At 40.9% G+C, this 25,007-nt stretch overlaps 2 protein-coding genes across 2 annotated transcripts in view; one reads left to right on the top strand and one right to left on the bottom strand.

The window, feature by feature from the left end:
• Window positions 1-9,001, top strand: part of gdpd5a (glycerophosphodiester phosphodiesterase domain containing 5a) — a 33,430-nt gene extending 24,429 nt beyond the window's left edge. Inside the window, exons 9-16 of the mRNA XM_085469498.1 lie at window positions 1,121-1,203; window positions 1,434-1,584; window positions 1,866-2,087; window positions 2,395-2,540; window positions 3,464-3,611; window positions 3,964-4,046; window positions 6,853-6,965; window positions 7,629-9,001. Coding sequence (XP_085325624.1) covers window positions 1,121-1,203; window positions 1,434-1,584; window positions 1,866-2,087; window positions 2,395-2,540; window positions 3,464-3,611; window positions 3,964-4,046; window positions 6,853-6,965; window positions 7,629-7,720 — 1,038 coding nt within the window. The 3' untranslated portion in view covers window positions 7,721-9,001. The remainder of the gene's footprint in view (window positions 1-1,120; window positions 1,204-1,433; window positions 1,585-1,865; window positions 2,088-2,394; window positions 2,541-3,463; window positions 3,612-3,963; window positions 4,047-6,852; window positions 6,966-7,628) is intronic.
• A 772-nt stretch (window positions 9,002-9,773) lies between these two features.
• Window positions 9,774-23,686, bottom strand: samsn1b (SAM domain, SH3 domain and nuclear localisation signals 1b). The gene is made up of 15 exons (XM_085469497.1): window positions 23,355-23,686; window positions 22,139-22,273; window positions 21,933-21,976; window positions 21,803-21,843; window positions 21,606-21,686; window positions 21,186-21,262; window positions 17,312-17,429; window positions 16,843-17,228; window positions 13,296-13,373; window positions 13,044-13,169; window positions 11,536-11,668; window positions 11,138-11,289; window positions 10,651-10,839; window positions 10,393-10,543; window positions 9,774-10,072 (listed from the first exon to the last, which is right to left on the bottom strand). Exons 1-15 carry the CDS (start codon window positions 23,376-23,378, stop codon window positions 9,882-9,884), a joined length of 1,926 nt encoding a protein of 641 aa, XP_085325623.1. The 5' UTR covers window positions 23,379-23,686; the 3' UTR covers window positions 9,774-9,881.
• Between the last annotated feature and the right edge of the window lie 1,321 nt (window positions 23,687-25,007).

The raw sequence follows: 25,007 nt of genomic DNA on the forward strand, positions 1-25,007 counted from the left end.
TTAAACAGTGGCTTGGAGACAACTACTTGCAGTTGAACTCTGAGAAGTCAGAAACATTAATTATTGCCCCTGACAGCCAGATATCTATAATCAAACAGCATCTTGGTTCTCTTGGATCATCTGTTCACATGAGCCTCAGGTATCTCGGTGTTGTTTTTGATTCTGCCATGTCTCTAGAGCAATACTCTCAACAGTTAATTAGGAACTGCCTTTTTCAGCTTAGAAATATCTCCAAACTGGAAACTTTTTTGTCTAAATCTGAGTTAGAAATTATTATTCATGCTTTTATTTCTTCTCGTTTAGATTATTGTAACAGTCTTTTTCTTTGCCAGTCAGTCCAGAATGCTCCTGCAAGGCTTTTAATAAAGACACGAAAAAGAGAGCACATTACACCAGTGTTACGCTCATTACACTGGCTTCCAGTACATTTTAGAATTCATTTTCACTTAACACAGACCTTTAAAGCTTTGAATCGTGACGCTCCTGTCTATATTTCTGATGTTTTAGAACCTCACGCTCCCTCTCGCAGCCTAAGATCATCTAATCAAAGGCTGTTGGTCGTCCCCCGAACATGTTTTAAAACCAGAGGTAACAGATCTTTTAGAGCAGTGGCCCCCAGGTTGTGGAATTCTCTCCCTCCATCTTTACGTTGCCTGGATTGTATTTATTCTTTTAAGCATCATCTTAAGACTTATTTATTTAGACTAGCTTTTAATTAGATTTGTGCTGTTTTATGTTTATGTTTTATATTATTGTGAAGCACTTTGTGGTTTTTATCCTGTGAAGAAAAAGTATTATCTCTACATATGAGAAGAATGTGAGAAAGTTGTGATATTAACATTTAAACATAGGATTGTGAAAATAATGAGCTGCTTGGCTCATAAAGAATGTTTGATGACTAGATTTAAGATAAGATAAGATAACCTTTATTAGTCCCACACGTGGGAAATTTGTTTTGTTTTTTTTTGTTTTTTTTAATTTGAAGGGAAGGAAGCCTTTTGCACAAGTCGAACATAATGTTCTTATAATTCTATTATTTCCTCTTGGTGTGTGTTTTGTGACTGACAGTGACTGACATCAAGTGACTGACAGTAGTCTTTCTGTGATCTCTTTGCTCTAGCTGGCTCCAGAGAACACCGTGGTGTCCTTTAACAGAGCCCTGCAGCATGGTGCCAGCTCCTTGGAGGCTGATGTCACCATAAGGTTATAAATCACACATTCCCTTTTGTTTGCATTTAATGCATGTAGCTGAAGCGTGTCGTTGTGTGGTAGAAATAATTACAGTTAATGGGAAATTACGAGAGAAATGTGTGATTCAGATCTGTTGCCCTTCAGTGTTTGGTGATTATTAACACATTTCGCTGCTGCTTTTTCATTTAAACTATGTTATGTTTAGTTTTCCTATAAATTTTAAAGTGCTTTACTTCTTCCAGTGTCGATGGGGTTCCCTTCCTCATGCGAGACCACACTCTGAGGCGGACCACAGATGTCACTAAGGTGTTTCCAGCCAGACAGTATGAAGATGCCTCCTTTTTCAACTGGACAGAGATACGCTCTCTCAATGCAGGCCAGTGGTTTTTGGAGGTACTAAAATCCACTTCATCTAAAGCCACCTCAAGTCCATCAGCTCTAAAATAAATTTTGCCCTCAAATAGCAAAACTGTGTGTCTCATTTTCCTTTTAGAATTTAAGGGATTGAGATCTAAAATCTGCAGACGCTTTAAAAATTTTCTAGAACATTTTATCAAACATAATTTAATGCCGATTTCAAACTGCTACAATAAGCTGCATATAATGTGGAAAGATAAACAAATATGCTCCACCTCAGTGTCTACCTCGCTCTTGTTTCTTTCCTCTGCTTGTAGAGTGACCCCTACTGGACAGCAGCATCACTGACAGCGAAGGAGCGGAGCAGAATAGGCAACCAGACGGTTTGCAGTCTGGTGGAAATGCTTCGTCTGGCAGCCAAGGCCAACAGCTCCGCACTGCTCAACATTCACAAACCTCCACCAGAGCACCCACGCTACCGCAGCTGGTTCATGGACACGCTGCGGGCTGTGCAGAAAGCGGGGATTCCCCTGAAGAGGGTGAGGACTGTAGGTCCCTCCACAATAATCCTTAAATGAATTTAGCTGTTGCCTGTAGTAGTGTTCCCCCTTTAAACACACTAAATATTAAATATTATAAATATTCCAATGAGGAATTGATTCTGTGAATTGTTGTGACAAATCTTTCGTCCTTAGCAAGTGTGACAAATATTTTAATTGTTTTCCTTAAATACTGTATACCAGTGTATGACAGCTTATGATATTATAATAAGCACCTTCTCGCAAAGCAATTAAAACTACATTTTATCTGATCTGAGTCTTTCCATGTGATATGTGTTTGTCCCAGGTGACGTGGACCCCCGACACAGACAGGGGGAGGGTGCGAGGGCTTCACCAGACCACAAGTGAGAAGCTGTCAGTGGAAGCGATAAGGCAGAGAGGAATTACAAGTCTGACCCTCCACTACAGCAAGGCTAGCCACAAAGAGCTACAGTAAGAGCAAGCAGCTGCTACTAAGCAAAGGAAAAAAGGCTCAGAAGAACTCTAAAGAAATGTCACAGGAGGCGTTTTGTGTTATTTTAAGCAAAATAAAAAAAACAACAACAATTTACAAACCTAATTGTTTGCTTAACTTGTTCTGTAGCTTGATAAAGTGTATTTAAAAGGGGAACTAATCCCTGAAACAGTTAAATATAGTTAACACTAAAGGGAATATCTTCTGACTGGTTTTGGATTTAAAAAGCTCACTATTTCTGCTCCAGGTTAGCTGCTTCAAGTGACATTTATCAGTACCAAGCTCAGGGCTCCAGGGCTGAAGAATTACACCAAGAATGACCTAAAAGTGCTAAAATCTGAACTTCCTCTAGTGGTTAACGTTAAGCTGGCTCCAAAGGTGAGTCAGTCCTCAGAGACTCTCATGTCATCATTAAAAAGTGGTAGAGTTAGTGCCCCGTTCATTGACAGCTGTAGCAGTGTTGCAGTCTACTGGGTGCTGTGTCTTCTACACATTAAACAGGAGAGTTAAACTGCCAACTACCTTTGCTCTACAATGTTAAACTTGGAGGATGGATTCTACACAGCACCTAAGAAAAAAAAGACAGTTTTCTTTGAATTAGCAAAAACTTGTTTTATAAAAACAGGACAGTCTGGTCAATGAGCTACAATACCCAAGTAAGCCCAGCACACTTCTAATTGCAGAATTACACTGTTATGGTCCTTGAACACAAGCTCTACCCTCCTCTGGGACCTCTGTTGCAGCTTTAGATGAAACAAAGTCAGCTTCACGATGCACACAATATTTTCCAGTGGCTGCAGAATGATAAGAGGTGAATGTTGACAAGGGAGTAAAGAGGTGAAATGAAGTGGACCTCTCTTTCTCTCTTTTCAGTGCTGACTTGTATTTTTCTTTCCCCCAGGGAGTACCTGGCCAATAATGTGAGTGTGACTGTCTACCCGGTGAATGAGCCCTGGCTCTACTCTATTCTGTGGTGTAGTGGGGTGCCTTCTGTGTCTTCTGATGCCCCCCATGTCCTCCGAAAGGTGCCTTATCCCATCTGGCTCATGGTAAACAGCTCTCCGTTCTTTCAATAGATGCAACACACACACACACAGTGCACAAGCAAACAAGGTCACACATCGAGATGAAAGGACAGCAGGAGAGCGGACAGAGACTGACGATGGCCCAGCAAGACTTGAGGGCTAAGGCGCAGAGAAATATGAGCCCAGCAGCGGGCTTTAGGTGCACTGTGACATTATAGAACAAAAGGACCCTGGCAAAAAAGTCTGAGAAAATCTAAGACAAGGGCACAGATCTGAAGAAAACTGCAGCCTTACTCACTGCTCTAGAAGACATCAGTGTTTATGGGGACCTCTGATGGCAATGAGCAGAAACTACTCTTCTTCTCCTGTCTTGCAGAGCCAGAGCGCTTACAACTTCATCTGGATGACTTCAGATCTAGTGTCCGTCGCCATAGTCATAGGGGTTTTCTTTTTTCAGAAGTAAGTACAACACATACATGTAATGAACAGGGACTTTAAACACAGTATAACGCAATAATAATTTAATGAATACCATCCAAGTGACTCATGCATGCTCCATAATACATGAGATACCAGCCTAAGAATGGTTCTTTACAAAGACATAGATGTCTGGGTGATGACAGCAGATGATTTACGGGACAAGAAATATTACTGCTATTCTGTCAGTCCTATAAATGAATGATTGAAACAACTGGGTGGGAAAGGAGTACAGAATTCCCAATACAGCGGTCCCTCGCTATAACGCGGTTCACCTTTCGTGGCCTTGCTGTTTCACGGATATTTTTTTTGTGCAATTTTCCATGTTTTTTTTTTTTTTCTTACAGCGCATTGTGTTCTGCGTCCTGATTGGCTGTAGACCATTGTCAATCAATCTCGTGCCGTGTCTCCTGTACAGTACAGAATGTCAGCTTGTCAAATTTACATACATCTGCAATCGCTAGCAGTGTGACTCTGTGCTGTACTGTATGTTGTACGTTTTCTCCCATCAAACACAACGACGCCGATGAAACGTTTTGCACCGTCAGAGGCTCCTGCCTTTGGTTTCATTCTATAATACTGGACTTATGTTTCTACAAGGTTTGAACTTTGAGAGTTTAAACAAAAGAGAAAAGTGTATAAAGTGTGTAGTGAGAGGTTTTCCAGCCTTAAAGCATCTATAATAATTGTAAAAAATAAAGTTGACTACTTCGCGGATTTCACCTATAGCAGGTTATTTTTAGGATGTAACTCCTGCGATAAATGAGGGACCGCTGTACTGAATTATTTTAATAATAGTATTATTTTATTTTAAGGTCACTATCTAAAATGACTCATGGTTGTTAAAAATTATACAGCTTTTTTTGGTTTTTCTGCCCCCAAAATGGAGATTAATACAATTTTATTTGCAGTGCAGAGTTTGAAATGAAACTAAAGAGGCATTAGTAGAGGGCCCTGAGAAAACATACATTTGGGTAAACTGGATATGTGACATCATTAGATCAGTGTTGTGTGTGGGAGTATAGTTGTTCATAATAATCACTTCATTTACTTTGCAGTTTTGAAATGTAAAATTCAAACCTCTGAACGATTCGGTGTGTCTAAATGTTTGTCGGTGTTGTGAATGCATTCACCGTGTTAACATCAGCCGGGTTGAGTCGTGGCTTTGTCTGGTCTGCTGCTTCGACACTGACTGTTCATTCTACTCTTTCTTTTCTTTCTTTTTTCTCCTTGTCCTCTGGGTATTTCCATGTTTCTTCTCCTTTCTACAACCTCTCCCTGTCTTACTGTCCTCTCTTTCTCCTCTGACATTCTTTCTTTGTCCTGTGCTCTACCTGATCTGCATGCAACCTTCCTCTGCTGCCTTCTGGCATCTGTCAGCTATCATATGATCAGGTAACTGCTATGTCTGCCTTGGCCTTTGTTTCTGCCTCCTTGTCTGTCCTCCTTGTGCTTTTTGCGCCCAACACCCCAAAGCTGGTCCCCTTCCTATCTTTCACTGCACTGCCTTGCCTTTTACACTGGGGGAAGTAATTATTTGATCCCCTGCTAGATTTGTACATTTGCTCACTTGCAAAGAAATACAGTCTTTAATTTTGTAGTAGTTTCATTTTAACGGAGAGAGAGAGAATAGCAATCAAAAACAGAAAGTTATAAATGGATTTACATATCACTGAGTGAAACATCCTACAACGCATCTGGAGCTTTGGCTCGCACTGACTGGCTGTGTGCACATGTGTGCACACGTCCTTCCCTCAGCCACAACACTAAGATGGGTCATGATGATGAGTCTTTCCAGCATCAAAAACAAGTCCAAGGCAAGTGACTAAAGAAGAAGCGCATTACGGTCATGGGGTGGCTTCAGTCTCCAACTACAACAAACTTACTGCTTTTGCTTGCCAACAAGGGTTTCTCAGCCAAATACTAAGTGTTGTTTTGCTTGGGGATAAAATACTTAAGTGACATGCAGGTCAATTTATGACTTTTATGTGTTTTTTTTTTCTTGATTGTTGTTTGATATTCTGTCTCTCTCAATTAAAAAAAAACTGCCATAAAAATTAGAAACTGTTCATTTCTTTAAAAGTTGATTCTGTTCATCTGGATGTGGAGCTTTCAGTGAGAGAAACGCTTATCACTCGTGCGAGTGACTGACTGAAGAAGACATTCGGATGAGAGTGGGATTTCTTTACCTGGATGATCGAGCACAGACCAACACAAGTGCATTTCTTTGTAACTGAGCGAACTTACAAATTCAGCAGGGCTTCAGTAATTATTCTAAGTGTATATATTATGTGTAAAAATATTACTGAATTAAAGGATGTCTTGATCAGTGTTGGTCAAGTTACTTGAAAAAAGTAATCCCGTTACTTTACTGATTACTTATTTTCAAAAGTAATTAATTACTTAGTTACTAACACGATTTACAACCTGAATAGGTAATAAAGCGATAGATCTTTCAGCCCAATTCTACTTTTTCTGCGTAATCCATCATAGAAAATGTAATCAAATGGAAAAGTCTCTTTTTAAAACTTGTTTTATTAGTTTTAACCTTTTAACTTATTTTCTGCACATTCCAGCACATAAAATAAAATATTTTTTTTGTGTTTACACTCACTCTTTCGGTAATCTAATTACCGTTTCTACAATAGTAATCCCGTACTTTACTCGTTACTTGAAAAAAGTAATCGGATTACAGTAACGCGTTACTGCCCATCTCTGGTCTTGATAACAGCTGCAGTTGCTGCCTTTCATGCGATGTAAGAATCTATCTGTGTGTGTGCTGTAACAGGTGGAGGATGAGCGGGATGCAAAACTATAACCCAGAACACATCATGCTGAGCGCTGTAGCACGAAGGTCCAGTCGTGACGTCAACATCATGAAGGAGAAGCTCATATTCTCAGGTGAAGCTTAGATAGCAGTCGCACATCATCACAACTTATCGAGTCAGCTCCTGTGGGAGGCACACACTGTTTTTATTATAGCCTGTAGAGATTTGTTTATAATGCGAAAACACACCTTCAATAGCAAGGCAAGAGCAGCAGCAAAAGAATGAGCTGTAACTCTGTTTGTCTGGGTTTAAGTGGGCTATGTTTTTGTAAGCTGTTCGTTTAATTTTCATAGAAGCCCAAGAATGAACTTCAGAGTTTTTGTATCGTAGCCTTTGAACCTGGTGGATTAAAAAAAAAACACTTTTTGTTTGTGGATACTGTTGTTGGTATTAATTTGGCCCATATTGACCAAAAGTCTTTGGATATGTGATGACCTAAACTTAATTCTAGAGGGTGAGGAACTCCAGGCCTCAAGAGCCGGTGTCCTGCAGGTTTTAGATGTGTCTTTGATCCAACACAGCTGATTTAAATGGCTAAATGACCTCCTCAACAAGTCTTGAAGTTCTCCAGAGGCCTGGTAATGAACTACTCATTTGATTCAGGTGTGTTGACCCAGGGTGAGATCTAAAACCTGCAGGACAGCGGCCTTTGAGGCCTGGAGTTTGTTCATGCTGTGGCCTGACTGAAGGTGACTTTGCAGTGTGTATGAATCCTGTTTGTTGTTGTTATTTCCAGAGCTTAACAATGGGCTCAGCAGTACAGAGGAACTTTCTCTGTATCCCGAGAATGGCTACGTCAGATATTCTCATGGAGGCCTCAGTCGCTGACCAGAACAGCCACAGCTGCAAACTTGAGTTTGACGTCAGAGATCTGACACGTCTTCTTTCATCAGGGTACTGATCTGCTGAGCACATATCACGTTTAAGTCCTGACAATTAAAAGTTTTCCATTTATGGCCTGTTGCTTACTTTTCTTAATCTTCCATCATAATTGTCCACTGGGTAGTGATTTCTCCATGATGACAAACTTGGGAGTGTTTTAGTATCATGTATTTGGGGGTTTTCTCAGTTGTTCTATGTACTATTACCAGTTTCAGCCAAATTCTTCTGATATGGTTAGCCATTAACATTTATGTTCTAAGAAGATATTTGTTTGGCTTAAATTACCGTATTTTTCGGACCATACGGCGCACCGGATTATAAGGCGCATTAAGCGAAACAAAACAGTCAGATAAGTCAAACTTTACTCATTCTTCTTGCTTCCTCCACTTCCGTACCATTGATTCGTTAAACAAGCTAGCCCAACGTCAGTAACCCTACAAACGTCACTGCTGTTTAGTTTTCTGTCTTCATTTATGTTGGAAGTGATAGCAGAGCTGTACGTTTAATTTTCAGAAATCTCTCAGTCAGATCATGCTATATCATGTTTAGGTGGAAACTAGCAAGCTAACTGCCTGGATGTTAAACTTAATTGTTACACCTGGTAAAGCAGCAACGCTGATCATTTTATTAAAGATGAAAGAATTTAGACAGTTTTTAACTCTCAGTGATCATTTGACTTTGAGACCTGAAATGGACGGAGTTTAGGACCCAGATTACTCCGCGAGGCTCCTGACTACGGTAGCTGTAATGTTCCAACAATCCATCAAGCGGTGCGGCTTCGTAGCTTAGCAAAGTCGTACTAAAACATTTTTTGACAGATTTTTGAGCGCTGTGCAGCACATAAAATCAGTTCGAGGGTTAGTAAGCACAACCAGAATTCATACATAAGGTGCACCAGATCACTGTGGATTTTTGTGAAAATTAAAGGATTTTAAGTGCGCCTTATTGTGCAGAAAATACGGTATTTAAAATCTGTTTACAAAAGTTAAAATAGAACACGAGTTTATCATTGGCTGATATGTGCCTGTGGGGTTAATTAATGGGCAAAAGCTCTCAAAACATTATGGTACCAGAGTTAGAAAGGAATTCTTATTTTATTTATTTGTTTAATTTTAGCCAGTTATGTCAAAATTGGTTTTTAAAAAAAAGAAAAGATTTGAAAAAAAAATCCCTGATTAGTCTCACTCATACTTATAAAGCTGTACAGCTGGATTGTTCCAGGACACTTACCTTTGGTTTTATAAGAGGACACAGACTGGAGAGTGGTCTTTACATGTTTCTATTGTAATTCCCCCTCTGAGAGGACTCGGACTTATTTGAAATTGTATATTTTATCCTTGTGTGACAGACAGAATAAGGCACATGTGGAAACCTGTTTCCTTGCTAATCCAATCTGCCTCTGCCTCTTCTGTTACGCCATGATTGGTTTTTTTTCTAGACGTATCAAGTATTATAACTTTCACATGGCTGCCTTTTTGTTAGAATATTTTCATCTTAGTTTTATAATAGGGCAAAATGTTGAAGTGACAACTACAGATTTAGCTACAGGTGAGTTGACTGTTCAATAAAAGTGAGAAATTCTTGAAAAATGATCTGTTTTGTGGATTCTTCTTGAGTGAGACAACAAACTTCCATTCGTGTGTTTTGGGTGCTTGACTGCAACTTTTATTTTTATATGATAGTCATTACGTTAATATCGTGTGATAATTCTGGATTTGTTTTCTGCTGCCTACTGGTTAGAGTTACCAGTATAGGAGGAAGGCACATTTTACATGCATATATACACTTACCAGGCTAAATTTCACATAGTTGTTTACCTTGATTCACAGACCAATAGCCGCTCAGTTTGTTCGTTTTTGCCATTTGCACATTTCATGGAGTGTTTCTCTCTGATTCTGAGTCATTTCCATAAAAATGGTAACTATGGTGAAAAAAATTAAATGGTTTATAAAATGTCTTACTTTAGAAATCAAGCCAACACATAGCGGAGGTATTGGGTCAGAGTGTGCCTTTTATTGTATGTTTCCATGTTTCACAGCTGTGGGAAAAACAAGTCAACAGCAACAGAAGAAATAAAACAAGCATGTCAAGGAATAGTTTTCTCTTATTAAGCCGTCACGTTGGCTGGTAAAGCATGGTCAGAGAGAAAATGAAGGTCTGCTTCCTCTGTGATGCTGTCAGGGCTGTCAGATGGCATGGGGCAGCCAGAGTCTCTGGGGCAGTTACTCACATCTGCCTTCATGTTCTCAGTGGAGCTCTCGGCCTTTTGATCAGCTTCATTCTCCAACTGACAATCAGCTGCAAAGTAGAGAAGACTGCTTGGTCGCACGTACTGCTGCAGAGCTCAATTGACGAGCAGTCGGTAATCATTCAGTCACTTTTATTTCTGTGAATTAGGATCGAACAGGTTATCTGTCTCCTTTATTCTTAGCGCTACTACTCAAAGACCTGTTGTCTTTAATCTCTTTAACTTTGGTACCTTTCCAGTCTCGTCTAGGAAAGGATTAATGTGTCTTGTTCTTTTTCCTTTCTGGATCCAAACATCCCAGCATATTTCTTTGTGGTTCTATTATAGCACATCTGTCCTTCAATGACCTTGTCTGGGGTTCATTACTCACAGCGCAGTTGCTGCAGGGAGTTGACAGCAGCGAGCAGACGCTGCCTGTGCTCTGGATCAGTCACATTCAGCTCCATCAGATGATTCTCCCTCAGCCTCATCAAGTCGTCTACAGTTTGGTAACCACCCAGCTGCAAACATGTGTAATATTCCTGAAAAAGAAAAAATGGTACCGTTCAGAAGAAAGCTGAAGGAACAGCTTCCTGTTGGAAGGATGGTTGGGTTACCACTGAAATCAGTTCAAATAAGAGCAAAATACCTCAAGACTGAGACGCTTCAGCACTTCCTGGACAGTTGATTTGTGTCTCACTCTGTGGATTTGTGTTTCCAAGTTCTCCTTCCTCAGTATGTCCACGTAGATGAACTTGAAATTTCCTATTCTCCCATTCAGCATGCCTGTCCATATTCCCATGGAAGGCTTGGTTATGATGTCAATGACATCTCCCACCTGAGTAAAATCATTCCATTTTATTACATTTCTTAATAGATAATAGTACGTATAGAACATTGATAAAGATTCAAACTTTAATCTCAAAGATAAGGGAGCAAGTACACGTTTTGGGCCAATCATTGTTGAGATATTTCAGAAAGGACCAAGGTGATAAAACTGTAGCCAGCATGGCTCAAAATCCAGCAGAGATTGCCCTAAAATTAGCATCTGAATATCAGTCATAACTTAAATCCACAAATATCAAAGATAATATAGTAATATAATAATTTTCCATTTGCTTGCCGTACTTGTTTACCTTGAGTTTGAGGGACTCGGTGTCGTATGGACTTGGCACATACTCTGTATGGACTCTGGCTCTGCCACAAAACTGTCTTGTGCATAGCAGATCGTCCTCTAGCTTCAGACTGTTTCTGTTACTGGAATAGTCTGACCCACTGGTGACTCCACCTGGGAAACAGAACACAAGAGGCTTCAGCAAAGGGCAGCAGAATTAAAATGCTCATCCACATTTCAGTAACACAGCAGCACAAGTGTGAGATGGGGATTCTGTTTTTGATATGTCAGCGGTCAGTGTAGCTGGACAAATTAGTGCATCAGAAGAGGGGTAATAGAATACTCAGAACACAAGGATTGCATAATTCATTGGGTTGTGGTGTGAAGGATGTGCTTGGGTCTGTGCCCAGAGGTGCTTACTTGAGGAGCTTTGTCTGCTGTTGAGGCTGTAGAGGCTTTCCAGAGAGACACTGGACCTATGGTGCGCTTTAGTAATTGGTCTCCCATGGTCAGCATCCGTCTTCTCTGCTTCACCTTTCTGCATGTCTCTGCTCTGCACAGTAAAAACATTCATTCGTGTTGTTATCTCCAATGCAGTATATGCTTTTGGTTCTCTGTCATGTTCTCTGTCGATTTTGTGCCACAGGAATTTTAGGATAAATAAAAGACAAAGCTAACCAAGCAGAAAGCTGAGTCAGGGCCCTAGGCTGCTGTGTTTGATTCCTCATGTGACTGAACAGCTCAGTATCCCAGACACGTCAGCTCCTATGGCAAGCAAAATACCTAATCCTGCAAACACTGCTTTGCTTTTTATAGCAGAAGTCCAGGAGCTGTGCGGTGAGCTTAATCCCCAACTTCCTGTGCTCAGCTTTTAACATCCTGCTTCTCTTAGTCTGAAATCTAAATGAGTTTGGCTAAACTGTATACTGCACATCATCTTTAAGTGATTTCTTTAAACTGCACTTTTTACAGGGTGCAATGGTTGTACTGCATACATGTCAAAATGATTAAAAAAACAACAAGAATTGGGTACACAAGTGTACATTTTGGGGGATTTTATCTTAATACACATGGTCAAAAATACATATCCATACAACCCCACTAATAGTCAGTTAGTAACCTTTAGCAAGTTCCACCAGATGCTTTTGGTAGCCATCAACAAGCGTCTGAAATAATTTGGCTGGATATTTGAGGTTGTGGTCGGGGCTTGGGGAAAGTCATTGCAGAAGCTTAACTTTAGCCTTTAACCAGTTCTGATGTGAGTTTGGGATCACTGTCTGTTAGAAAACCCAGTTGTGTCAAGTTTCAACCATGTAGCTGCAATTTGTGGTGAAGTTGAAAAATTTTGAGGTACTCCTTGTCCTTTATTATTTCATTTACTTTGTGCATTATACCTGTACTACTGGCAGCCAAACACAGCATAATGCTTGACAGTGGGGACAAAGCCTCATCTTTACACCTCCAAATATACGTCTTATAAGTATCTGGCTCCCAACATGTGCAAATCTACAATTCTCTTTCACACTGTTCTGAGTTTTGGTCAGTTAAATAAGTGCTGTGAAGGTAATCCTAAAGAAACTACCTATAAGTACTGATCACTATGCATTCATCGTGTGTCTATGATCAATGCAAAGAAAAATTCTGGGGCGCTAACAAGAATTTAAGTTCCCTCAGAAGGCTAACCTGGCCCAGCATTGTCCAATCATACTGAGCTGAAAATGTTAGTAATGCTAGCTGATGATAGGATGTCATTTAATGCATTTAAACAGAAAAATTATTTTCATATTGGAGTGTGAAGATGTGTTTCACAGCTGAGCCTGGATAACTAGATCATTTTGGTCCCTCTCCTACTATTGTTTGTTATTTCATTACATGAAGCCATGAACAAATTTCTGCATTAACACAACATTTGCAGATGCATGACTTACAGAGATGATAGTTTGTGTTCCCTCTGGTGAGTCCTCGATGTGTTTCCTGTCACTCTGAGATAGATGTTCCAGCTCTGTCCTCCGCACTCTCGATGTGGTCAGCTCACCGTTCTGCTCCCGCGTTCGCTTGAATAACAAAGCACACTGTAAACAGAAGGATCCAACACAGCTCCTGAAAATAAACATTTAAGAAAGAAAGTTTGAATCCGTAGACGAACGAGCTGGCAGGACGAGGAGGCTGGGCTCTCTTACCAGACAACTTTCATTATCCTGTGGTTTCATTAAAGGCGAGTGCTGTCTTAAGGCTTCAAATCTCTCAAATCTGGTCAACTGTTTGAATAAAAGACAGATTAAAATGTGTGTTTTCTGGTGGGCAACATGAACACCAACAATATAAAACCTGTGTTCTGAATTAGGCTAAACCCTGGAAGCTACACAGCTTGCAGAAATGCTATTTTTGTTGTGGTTGGAGTTTCTTAAATATACATTTTACAAGTTATTAATTACATGTGCTTATTTTTGATCAGCTGCATATATTTTCTAAAGTGTCACTGAAGCTGGTGAAGCATGAAGCAAAGCATCCTTTCTTATACAGGTTGCCCATTAGCATCAGCTTAGCAGTAATTCGGTGCTGCTCTCAGAAATCTGTTACAGTGTGTGTTGGCTAATTTCCCAACAAGGACGTAAACTGAGCCCTCGCTGTCATGCACTGAGTGGTTGGATAAGCACCTCTTAATACCACATACAGGAAACAAGTATAATAAGGCAGATGTTTCTGAAAAGTAAATATCTGCCTCTCCTGACCGTCCTGCTGCTTCATCAGTACTGCTCTCTGAACTATGTGCTCTGATGTATGATGTTGAGTCTGATTTCAGTCAGTAATTTGGCCACATTGGCAAAATTATATTGCTGTAGTCTCGAGAGTCACTCTAACTCAATTCTAAAGAACCACTTGATAATTTAAATGTAGGCTGAAGCCACTGAACAAGATTTGTGGTTACTGTCACAGCCTGAGGTGCTGTGTGGTAGACTTTAAAAATAATTCATTACTAGTTACTTGATTGCATCACGATCTCGAGTCTTCAATGAATGTGTCATTTACCATTATAGATTTTTGGTGTTGGCACAGAGGGAACTGAAATATATCTGAGAGTGTTTGTAAGTCTGGATGCAAGTTGAAGCTGTTCAAAAAACTCCACTAAGTTGCCAAATTATACGGACAAATTAAGTCTACACAGTCGATGTCTAAAACGAGCACAGGCTAATATCTTGCAGTATTAGAATAGATTAGGTTTACTTAAATGACAACAGACTGTATAAACTGCAGAGTGATAATATTACTTTGATATTGTGAAATTAAGCGTTTCAGTGTACACTACTGATAAAATTGTATGTAATGCTACTATCACATCAATCACAATATGCACATTAACAACAACAAAAATGAATTGTGGAAATCAAAATAGCAGCAAGATTTGCAGGTTTAGGCTTCAGTGGGAGTCAAATGGCAAATCTACCCTACCCACAATGCAGTGCAGCTTTTTCCTGATTACAAACTTAGGCTATGTCCACACGTACACGGGTATTTTTGAAAACGGAGATTTTCTGTTTTCGTTTTAAAAAATAATCCCGTCCACACATAAAGGCAGAAATGAAGGAAAACACTGCTAGGAACATGCCAAAGCAGCAGGTGGCGCTAGATTCCTAACCGTGGAGAAATGTTGGCCAATCAGAAGTTTAGAAGCCTCGGTGGGAAAAAGTAAACAAAGCTGGGGCATAGAAGCAGAACCGAGTCGTATGTGTGGAGGGACAGTAACTGTGTGTATATGTAAGCATTTAAACACTGCAGAGAGTAGAATTAACAGTAACAGTATTGTAGAAATTCATTTCACCGAAACAATAACGTGGCGCACTGTGTGACGTCAAAAAATGCGCACACCTTTGACGCTGCGTTTTCTGCGTTTTTCTCATCCACACGTAAATGCAAAAACGGAGTTTTCAAAAATATCCACCCTGGCTGGAGTTTTTAAAAATCTCAGTTTTCAGTGACCAAAAACGCCGTTTACGTGTGGACGAAAGGTGCAAACGCATAGAAAAATCTGCGTTTTCAAAAATACCCGGGTACGTGTGGACGTAGCCTAAATGTGTAAACATTACATTCTGAACCAGCCACTTTCAACACTGTGTGGAATCCCTTCATAGAAACAGTCCATTATTGATTTATTTTAAAAAATTATGATTATGATGTTTTGAAGAGCTAACGAAACATTAATGATAACTGAGGCTGGAAATTAAAACCAGTACTTAAAAACCTCCTGATTTCATTAAAACAATGATGAAACACAAGCGCTAAGCGCTAATTTCAGTTACAGTTCAGTTAGCTTAAATGTTCCCAAAAGAGCCCTGAAGCACATTTAGAACGGTGAGCAGTGTTGCCAACTCCTCAGTAAGGAAAATCGCTATTGGTTGTCCTAAAAGTCGCTAGAAGTTGCCAAATGATGTCATCGCCTAATTTGCATAATTGATCATGCTAATCTAATTGTAACCTTTGTTTTTGGAGAGAGAAATAACATCGTGGAAGAGACATAAAGTGAGTAAAAAACGTCCTAAATGCATTTAGAGTTTATTTAGAACTACAAATTAAATTTCTTTTAGCAATTATTGTTTTTTTAATGCCACAATTCCAACCCTGCTCCTTTACCTGGGCTTGGACCGGCAAGTGACCCGAAATAGACACTCTGGTGGAGTTACTTTGTGTGTGTGTTTATAAGTAGTTTTAAACCTTGTGATCCACAAAACAGCATAAGAGTAAAAGAAGAACTGACTGCGTTACAGCACCCGCTGCTTGTTGAGAGTAAAAGCGATACGCGCTTTCACGTCTTTTTTTAGCGACTTTCTTTAGAAAAAAAGTCGCTAAGGGGTCTGAAAACTCGCTAAATATAGCGACAAAGTCGCTAAGTTGGCAACACTGATGGCGAGCCCTGCAAAGCACACAATAATGATACTTAGGAGAGCTGGGAGGAGGAAGTAGGTATCTTGGATTGGTTTGCTCATTCAAACAGAAAGCTTCATTGGCTGACAGGAAGACATAACTCCATCAGTGTATCTTGATGCATGCTCAATCATCCAGGTAAGGACATCACAATTATGGGGATTTGGGGGGTTTCCAAAAATATAAAAAAGAAAAAGAGATTTAAATTCATAATCATTTGGGGAAAATTACATTTGATAAAAAAAATTCTGCCAGTCTGGTAAATACTTGTACCACTGTAAGCTACTAGTTAGTTTAGCATAAAGTAATGGAACAGGGAAACTGCTTTATTATACCATATGCTCCCAAATAATCTGGTATAAGGACTTTAAAACACAACTTGTTGTTATTTTTATGGATTTAATTAAAAAAAAAAACATTATGCTTTAAGTTAACAATTATTACAAATTATTAATAAAGTTAATGATGCACCAATGTTCTCAGCTAACGAGTTGCCAGGAGGTAAATAAGCCGACCTTCTAAAGTGTTGCATTGAATTGGATAAATTACTCTAGACTTTCCTAAAGAGCTTTTGGTCAAGTTTCAAGTCTTATTAAATGCAAGTTGATGTTCATTGTGTAAATTATGGTCTGGATATGATAGTATATAATTTAGGACATGGCATTTGACTACAAGCCGTAATATCCTGGCCCATATCACAGATACTCCCAATCAAATGTTGTTAGTTCCTGATTTACAGCTTTGTTTTCTCTCATTTGCTTAGAAGCTTCACTGATGGATGGTAATAATGACAAGGTTATAACTTACAGTGTTTTGGTAGAGATGCAAATCTGTGATGGAGCGGATCATTTGGGGAGGAGACAGACCCGACTGTTTTCTATCCAGCTCTGTCCAGTGTACGAGGGTCTCAAAACGATCCCATTCTGTGGTCTGTGGCAGCTCACAAAGTCCATGTCGAGGTTGGTAGCAAGTCTGAGAGAAGAAAGTCTGTGGATAGTCAAAAGGGCTCCACAGGTAATTTCCAACCCTTGTGCTCCAAGCTTCATCCTCCTCTGGATCTTTATGGAGATTCCTGGCGTGTTGCTGTAACAGCTGCTGTGGCAGCGGAGCAGTTTTGGAGAGCCTCCTCTCAGTCTTCCTCCTCCGGCCGATGCAGGTTAGGACTGAGTTGTTGTTGCTCACAATTTCTGCATCTGTTAAATGAGATCACCAGATATTGCATGTATTATAAACAGATTCATTGAAAAACTGGAAAGCATCCTCACGAGTAGCTCACCGTTACTCTTAGATGTGCTCTTTCCCTTTCCACTTCTTGCTTGCACAAAATTTTGTAATTTCCTTAGTCTTGCTGTAGTTTTTATTGATTCCGATGCATCAGCTGATGTCTTACTCTCCTAGATTAAAGCAAATAAAAACAAATGCATACATTCAGTGCAGTGTACAAATATTCAACACCAACCATGTCTCCAGAACAGATAGAACAACACTAAATACTAGAGTAATAGGGTTTTTAGTTTTATGAGGTCTTCCACCTTACTGCCAGTAAAGTATAATACTTTCTATGTTTAACATAAAGTCTATGCCAGGGTGCTGGAAAGGAGAGTTCGTCCGTTAGTCGAACCTCGGATACAGGAGGAACAATGCGGTTTTCGTCCTGGTCGCGGAACACTGGACCAGCTCTTTATCCTCTCCAGGATACTTGAGGGTGCATGGGAGTTTGCCCAACCAGTCTACATGTGTTTTGTGGACTTGGAGAAGGCATTCGACCGTGTCCCTCGGGGTGTCCTGTGGGAGGTGTTGCGGGAATATGGGGTGTCTGGCCCATTGCTACGGGCCATTCGATCCCTATATAACCATTGCAAGAGCTTGGTTCGCATTGCCGGCAATAAGTCGGACTCGTTCCCGGTGGGTGATGGGCTCTGCCAGGGCTGCCCTTTGTCTCCGGTTCTGTTCATAATTTTTATGGACAGGATTTCTAGGTGCAGCCAAGTGGCGGAGGGCTTTCGCTTTGGTGGCCTCAGAATCTCATCTCTGATTTTTGCAGACGATGTGGTTCTGTTGGCTTCATCGGGTGAGGGCCTCCAGCTCGCACTGGAACGGTTCGCAGCCGAGTGTGAAGCAGCGGGAATGAGGATCAGCACCTCCAAATCTGAGGCCATGGTTCTCAGCCGGAAAAGGGTGGAGTGCCCACTCCGGGTCGGGGATGAGTTCCTGCCCCAAGTGGAGGAGTTCAAGTATCTCGGGGTCTTGTTCTCGAGTGATGGGAGAAGGGAGCCGGAGATCGACAGACGGATTGGGGCTGCAGCTGCAGTAATGCGGACGCTGCACCGGTCCGTCGTGGTGAAGAGAGAGCTGAGTGTAAAAGCGAAGCTCTCAATTTACCGGTCGATCTACGTCCCTACCCTCACCTATGGCCACGAGCTGTGGGTAGTGACCGAAAGAACGAGATCGCGGATACAAGCGGCAGAAATGAGCTTCCTCCGAAGGGTGGCTGGCCTCTCCCTTAGAGATAGGGTGAGAAGTTCGGCCATCCGGGAGGGGCTCAGAGTAGAGCAGCTGCTGCTCCACATCGAAAGGAGCCAGCTGAGGTGGTTCGGGCATCTGACAAGGATGCCCCCTGGGCGCCTCCTGGGTGAGGTGTTCCAGGCATGTCCCACCGGGAGGAGGCCCCGGGGCAGACCCAGGACACGCTGGAGAGATTATATCTCTCGGCTGGCCTGGGAACGCCTTGGTATTCCCCCGGATAAGCTGGAGGAGGTGGCTGGGGAGAGGGAGGTCTGGGCCTCTTTGCTTAGGCTGCTGCCCCCGCGACCCGGCCCCGGATAAAGCGGATGAAGATGGATGGATGGATGGATGGATGGATGGATGGATGGATGTTTAACAATGATTTACTTCATGCTAAACGACTGCTGCCGAACCTATTCATGTTAATTTTCGAATCATACTAAGAAGATTAAAATCTGTGGCCCACATTGTAATTTGTTTCAGTACAGCTTTGATTTGAATCCACTATATACAGTTTAGTCAACTATATTTATAGCACATATAGGTAATATATATCATATCTCTACACTGGATCAATGGATCCCACCTGCCTGGCTTTCCTGACAGCCTCAGGATTTTCTCAGCTGTTCCCCAGCACTATGATTATAAGACATGACAGCGTGGCTGGTAGTGTTTCTAGTTTGTAGAAACACTACCAGCTGCATCGTGGAATATGTCTAGAAACCTACTGTACCATAAACCACTACTGTTCCTCCAAATGAAAGCGACATCTGTGTTAAAGCACCTTTTTTGCATTGAATTGCTGGTACACCTGACATTCAGTTTGAGGCTACATCTCATTCCCACAAACAACTACAGGGCTTGAGATCATTCCAGTGATCTTGGTATGCTCATTTTATACCGCAGCCAAACTGCTGCTTCCTCACATCTGCCCAAAACAAGGAAAAAACAGTCAGAGCTGGTCAGACTAGTGTGCAGGTGTGACTGCACCAACTGCATGTCCCGTTTCCAGGTTTTCAATTTTTGCAAAATGTGATATTTTGACTCGCTATTGCTTATGTGAAAGTGAGATCTAACTGAGGCTCATTCATTAAATGGTAAATGGTAAATGGCCTGTATTTATATAGCGCTTTACTAGTCCCTAAGGACCCCAAAGCGCTTTACATATCCAGTCATCCACCCATTCACACACTGGTGATGGCAGCTACATTGTAGCCACAGCCACCCTGGGGCGCACTGACAGAGGCGAGGCTGCCGGACACTGGCGCCACCGGGCCCTCTGACCACCACCAGTAGGCAACGGGTGAAGTGTCTTGCCCAAGGACACAACGACCGAGACTGTCCAAGCCGGGGCTCGAACCGGCAACCTTCCGATTACGAGGCGAACTCCCAACTCTTGAGCCACGATCGATTAGACTTTGTCCCATTAAACCTCGGGGTGACACTCTTTAATAACCGTTATAAATATGTGTATATTTTTTACTGGTACTAATTACACAAAATGTAAGGTATTATTTGGATGATATTGTATATTTACAACTGGTTTATAAAGATGACTGGTTGGGGGTCATCTGCCTGAGCCTGGTTCTGCCGGAGGTTTCTTCCTGTTCAAAGGGAGTGTTTCCTTCCTTCTGTCACCAGGTACGTGCTCATAGGTGGGGATCTTTATTATAAGGTGTTACAATCTTCTGGATTAATTAAATCTAAAGACTACTTTGTCATGTTGCAGTTACAGTCACTTAAAGCACTGAAGGGACAAAAACTCCATAGGTTGGTAACCACTGGAACAACTGCTAAAGTAAAAGATCCGAGCATTTCCTGCCTACGTTCCAGTTATATCATTCAAAAAGTGTAGCCGTGGTGTACACAGGTCTCTTTTGATGCATATGCTGCCTCATTGTGTATTTGTTTTTTCTGTGATGTTAGCAATGTTCCATGCTCCACTACTTTATCAGCAGCTGGCATGAAATGCGGTAAACGGTATCAAATTCAGGTGTTCTAAAGACCTCGGGGAAGATATAAAAGGTCCTTATAAAGGAGATTAAAGATTACAGAGCAGATTACAGTGGACTCTGTATCTGATTTGGTTGACATACATTTGACCTCTCAGAGATTTTTTTGAGATGTTGAGTTCTTACCTCCATCCGAACCTACGAAGCGTATCTTTTGTTATAATTTAATTATTATCTGACAGATGTATTATATTCTTATATCTTTATTGGTACTTGACACTGTTTTTATCGAATCCCCCTTTTTCCTTGGTTACATAAGCAGAGCGTGGATCGTGAGCAAGGATAAACATGCACAGTCGTTTTGCTCACATGCACACATGGCAAGTGCACAAACATCCAGGAATGCCAGGTATTTGTAAGCCTGTCTGGCACTCGCATCCATGTGGGTACAGGATTACGAGACCTTTAACTCTGCCATCTGCACGGCTTTGCAAATAACTATCATTTGTGGTGCTAAAGTGATTGCCTCCTTATCAGAAGACGAGTGTGAGAGTCCCTATTATACAACGTACTGCCCTGTGTGCTCTGGCTCCATTTCAAAATGTAATCATTATAGAGAGACTACAGAGTTGTGTTTTCATGGCTTTTGTCTTATACTCATCATAAATGTGCTGTAAAGTGATGTGGTTGTACCTGAGTAGTCTGTGTCCTGTCAGACCTCACATCCTTCACTTTGTCTTCTGTTGTCAGTTTGCTGCTGTCACACATCTCTGCAGGATCAATCCACATATTGCATAATAATTTATTCACCTTAATTTGTATGAAGTCCAACAATCAAGTGAGTAATGCAGTTTAACAAATTGCTTTTCATCATACATATCGAAGAGGAGCTGATTCTCCTTACTTTGCTATTTTACCCCAGCCATTGCTGCCAGTGGTAAATTCTCCTGTAATGCATCAGCTGTTTGGTAAACCTCACTGGACTTCTGGTTTCCGCTAAGTGCTATGTTTTAGGCGATGTGCGCACACACACACACACACACACACACACACACACACACACACACACACACACACACACACATATACATATTTTTTTTTCTTTTTTTGTACCTTTTTCTTGGACTTTCATTTGATGAAACAAGTCCTTCTTGTCACCACATGACAACCAGCAGGTATGATGAATGTCTGTTTCTGCAACACACGGGGTGGAGAGGGAAGAAGCTGTCACATTGTAGCCGTATAGAAAGGTACAGCTACGATTAGAAATAGAAATGTGAACATCTGAGACGTGATCCTTTTGCACCAACCTAACATTTCATTGTCCAAGGCTGATTTTGGCACGCATGATCTAAAATCACAAGTAAATAATTATTGCCTGAATGAAATTGAAAATTGAGATAAACTCAAGATGATAATAAAAATATATGTAAAACTCACCTTTTGCTCTCTCTTTTAAACTTCATCTTTCCCAGGGGTCGGTTCTTGGTAAAACAAAGAACACAACTTTTAGTAAGCAAATGTGCACAAAAATTGTGAACACACTTATTCCATGTGTTTTGCATTGTGTGTTTATAAGTTAAATGTAACAGTGAACGTTTGAGTATTTGATTACGTCTATAAAAGCTCAGAGGCAGCAGACTTACGGAAGTAATTGAAGGATCTGAGCCGCCCCAGTCAGCATTGCGCCTCAGAAGAACAGGACTGCAGTGGTACTTGGGCAGGACTTCCTTGAGCTTTTGGTTGTTTGCTGGTTCATACATGCTTTCTGTGGAGCCCTCCTAAACAGAAAGCCAGCACGCATGTTGTTAAGTACTGTAGTATTTGACCCACCTAAGAACTTTAATAATAATCAGGACAAGTTCATAATCAGTCACAAGGCTAACAAATAGAGACAGACAACCATTCCCACTCACAGTCAGTTTAGAATCACCAGTTAACCTGTCTCAGTCATTGTCTTTGGATTGTAGGAGGAAACTGGAAACCCAGAGAGAGAGAATACAGGCCCCAGGCGGGATTTGAACCTTTTTTGTGTACGCAGGTTAGCACGGGGCTTCCTCTTTTTGCTACAGGCTATGCAAAAACCACTCGTATTAATTCAAACAAAATTCAGTCGTGGATACAAATGTTGGTGGCCGTTAAGTTATGTACGGGCTCACTTAAAAAATAAAAATAAATAAATGGGGAACACGACATTACATTCCCAGAGAGATGATGAAATGAAAATATTATATTGGAAAATCAAACAGCTGCTCCCTGTGTGCTGATGTCTGTTTAGTTCAGACTGACCCACCTGTTAAGGCAACAATAGGATATATGCAGACATATACGCACTAATCATTCATTATAATAAGATAATACAACATTTGAAAAAAGTCATCTACAGATAGAGTTACTGCCCCCTCGGTGTGTGAGATCAGCTACACCATATAATGTTCCCACTCATGAAGGTCTCACTTCCAACAACAAATAAAATTTGACACATGATGATTTCCCTGCTCCTTAATATTAATATTTATTTTATATGAAACATCAAGACCAACTATAAGCTCATCTGTTGATATGATAATCAATTCTCTAACGCTGTTGTAATAATGGAATCATTTATCCAACAAAATGCACAAAATGCAGGAAATAGAAGGATAGTAAAGAAGAAAAAGACTGCATCAAAGAAATCGGAACGAATCTTGGAGGAAAGTTGTTTGCTGTATTGTCTCATCCCGCAGAGAGACCTGTCAACAATAATAACATCAGCAGTGTCTCCCATAAGAGTACCATGACTTTCCTCTGTTCACCAGTTCCTTTAAGTGTCTCCTCACAGGCTAACCTCAAGTTTAGAGCAGTTCAAAAGATGAATCTTACCAGTGTGAAGCAGAACAGGTTCATGGCTGATGGTCTGGGTCGAAGACAACGAAACCAAGTGGAGACAGGCTTAGCCTCCGGGTCACGTAAGCGCACTTTCACGCGCCATCCTCCATCTCAAACCCACACAAGCACCCTACCACACCCCCGTGATGCAAAGGCTCACGCAGCCCCTGTGCTGTCTCCAGCCTGTGGCCTATTCCTAGAGTCAAATCCCTCACCTAATCCAATAGATGCAGTGAGCCGTTGCTGTCCAACGCTGGCCTCAGAAAGCATCAGGACACCTATAGCAAGAAGACAATAAACCACACAGGCTGCCTTTGTTTTGCTCGTGTCTAAAATGATTATGATAATGACTTCATGGAGATTATGTAATCGCTGAGTGAGGTTAAACTTCCAGTGACCTTTTTTACTCAGTTAAAAAGTGTTTTGGATGTAATTCAGGGAGAATATCAGGATTTATCGCATTATCAAATGTGTCTTTATGTCTGCACACATGCTGAAGTCAAGCATGCTTTACACAGATGATAATCACTTAGGTAATACTTTAACCTTGTGTTACTCAAGTACGCAGCTACAATTTTATTTTGATTTTATTGTACTCTGTTTATTAGACAATGAGAAACTACTTACTCTCATAGACATCAGAAATATGGCATTTTTTATGGAAGCGCACATGTGCAATACTGGGAGCTGTGTGTGTCTGTGAAATTTCAGTCCAGTTTGTTGTCATTTGTCCATCAGAGATTTTTAATATGCTACTTATGTAACAATACATAAATAAGCAAATAAATACAGCAGATTTTGGTAAAACCAAACAACAGCTTTGCTTTTTGTCACAATCAGCAGGAGCTGATTCTTTGTGGAGAGAATACTAGACTCAAATGCAGACCAAAAACAGGGCGTGAAACGTGACTAGAACAAAAAGTGAGCCGTTTGTTGTGGCTGATAACAAGAGTACATAAACAAAGCAAAGGCGAGCGGGGCGACAACTAAACTAGAACCTAAACTGGAAAAACTCAACTATGATAACTGTGACAAAAACATGAACATGATTCATAACAGGTGCATGCGGGAAACTATGAGAATAAACATGAACATGACCTGAACAGAATCATGAATTACCTGAAACTTGACATGATATGAAGGGAAGAACACAGACAGCCTGACAAAGGCTACGTTCACACTGCAGGCGAAAGCGCATCAAATCCGATTTTTTTGACCCTTTGCGACCCATCTATCCGATCATGGTGTGACAGTGTGAACGGCACAAATCCAATATTTTCAAATCCGATCTGGGTCACTTTCGTATGTGGTCCTGAATCCGATACATATCCGATGTTTTAGAAAGCGACTGCTGTTTGATGGTCAAGTCGCATTAAATCCGTCTTTTACGTCACTGACACAAGACAGACGCCAATTATCAGCGCCGGAGAAGTGCCCGAGAAGACATCGTGAACGCTTCCTGGCCATCCAGTGTAGATGTCAGTGAAACTGTTGGGAAGACAACGTTGGAGAAACGTGAACATTTTATTTGTACTGTATAATCTGCAGATTCTGACAGAAATCTGCAGCTATCCTTTGAAGCACCGCTCCTCTAAAACAGCAATAAGGATCATTATTAGGTTATCTACATTATTATGTAAATAACAA

The sequence above is a fragment of the Copadichromis virginalis genome, linkage group LG10 (assembly GCF_057382275.1).
Source record: "Copadichromis virginalis isolate Kocher_CV1m ecotype Utaka linkage group LG10, C_Virginalis_male_GT1.1, whole genome shotgun sequence".
NCBI lineage: Eukaryota > Metazoa > Chordata > Actinopteri > Cichliformes > Cichlidae > Copadichromis > Copadichromis virginalis.

Coding starts and splice junctions, on each gene's coding strand:
- samsn1b (XM_085469497.1), bottom strand. CDS start 23,378: ATGAACCTGTTCTGCTTCACACTG. Junction 13,374..16,842: donor TGCATCTCTACCAAAACACT/GTAAGTTATAAC, acceptor TTATTCAAACAG/TTGACCAGATTTGAGAGATT. Junction 10,073..10,392: donor CTCCCTGCAGCAACTGCGCT/GTGAGTAATGAA, acceptor TCTACTTTGCAG/CTGATTGTCAGTTGGAGAAT.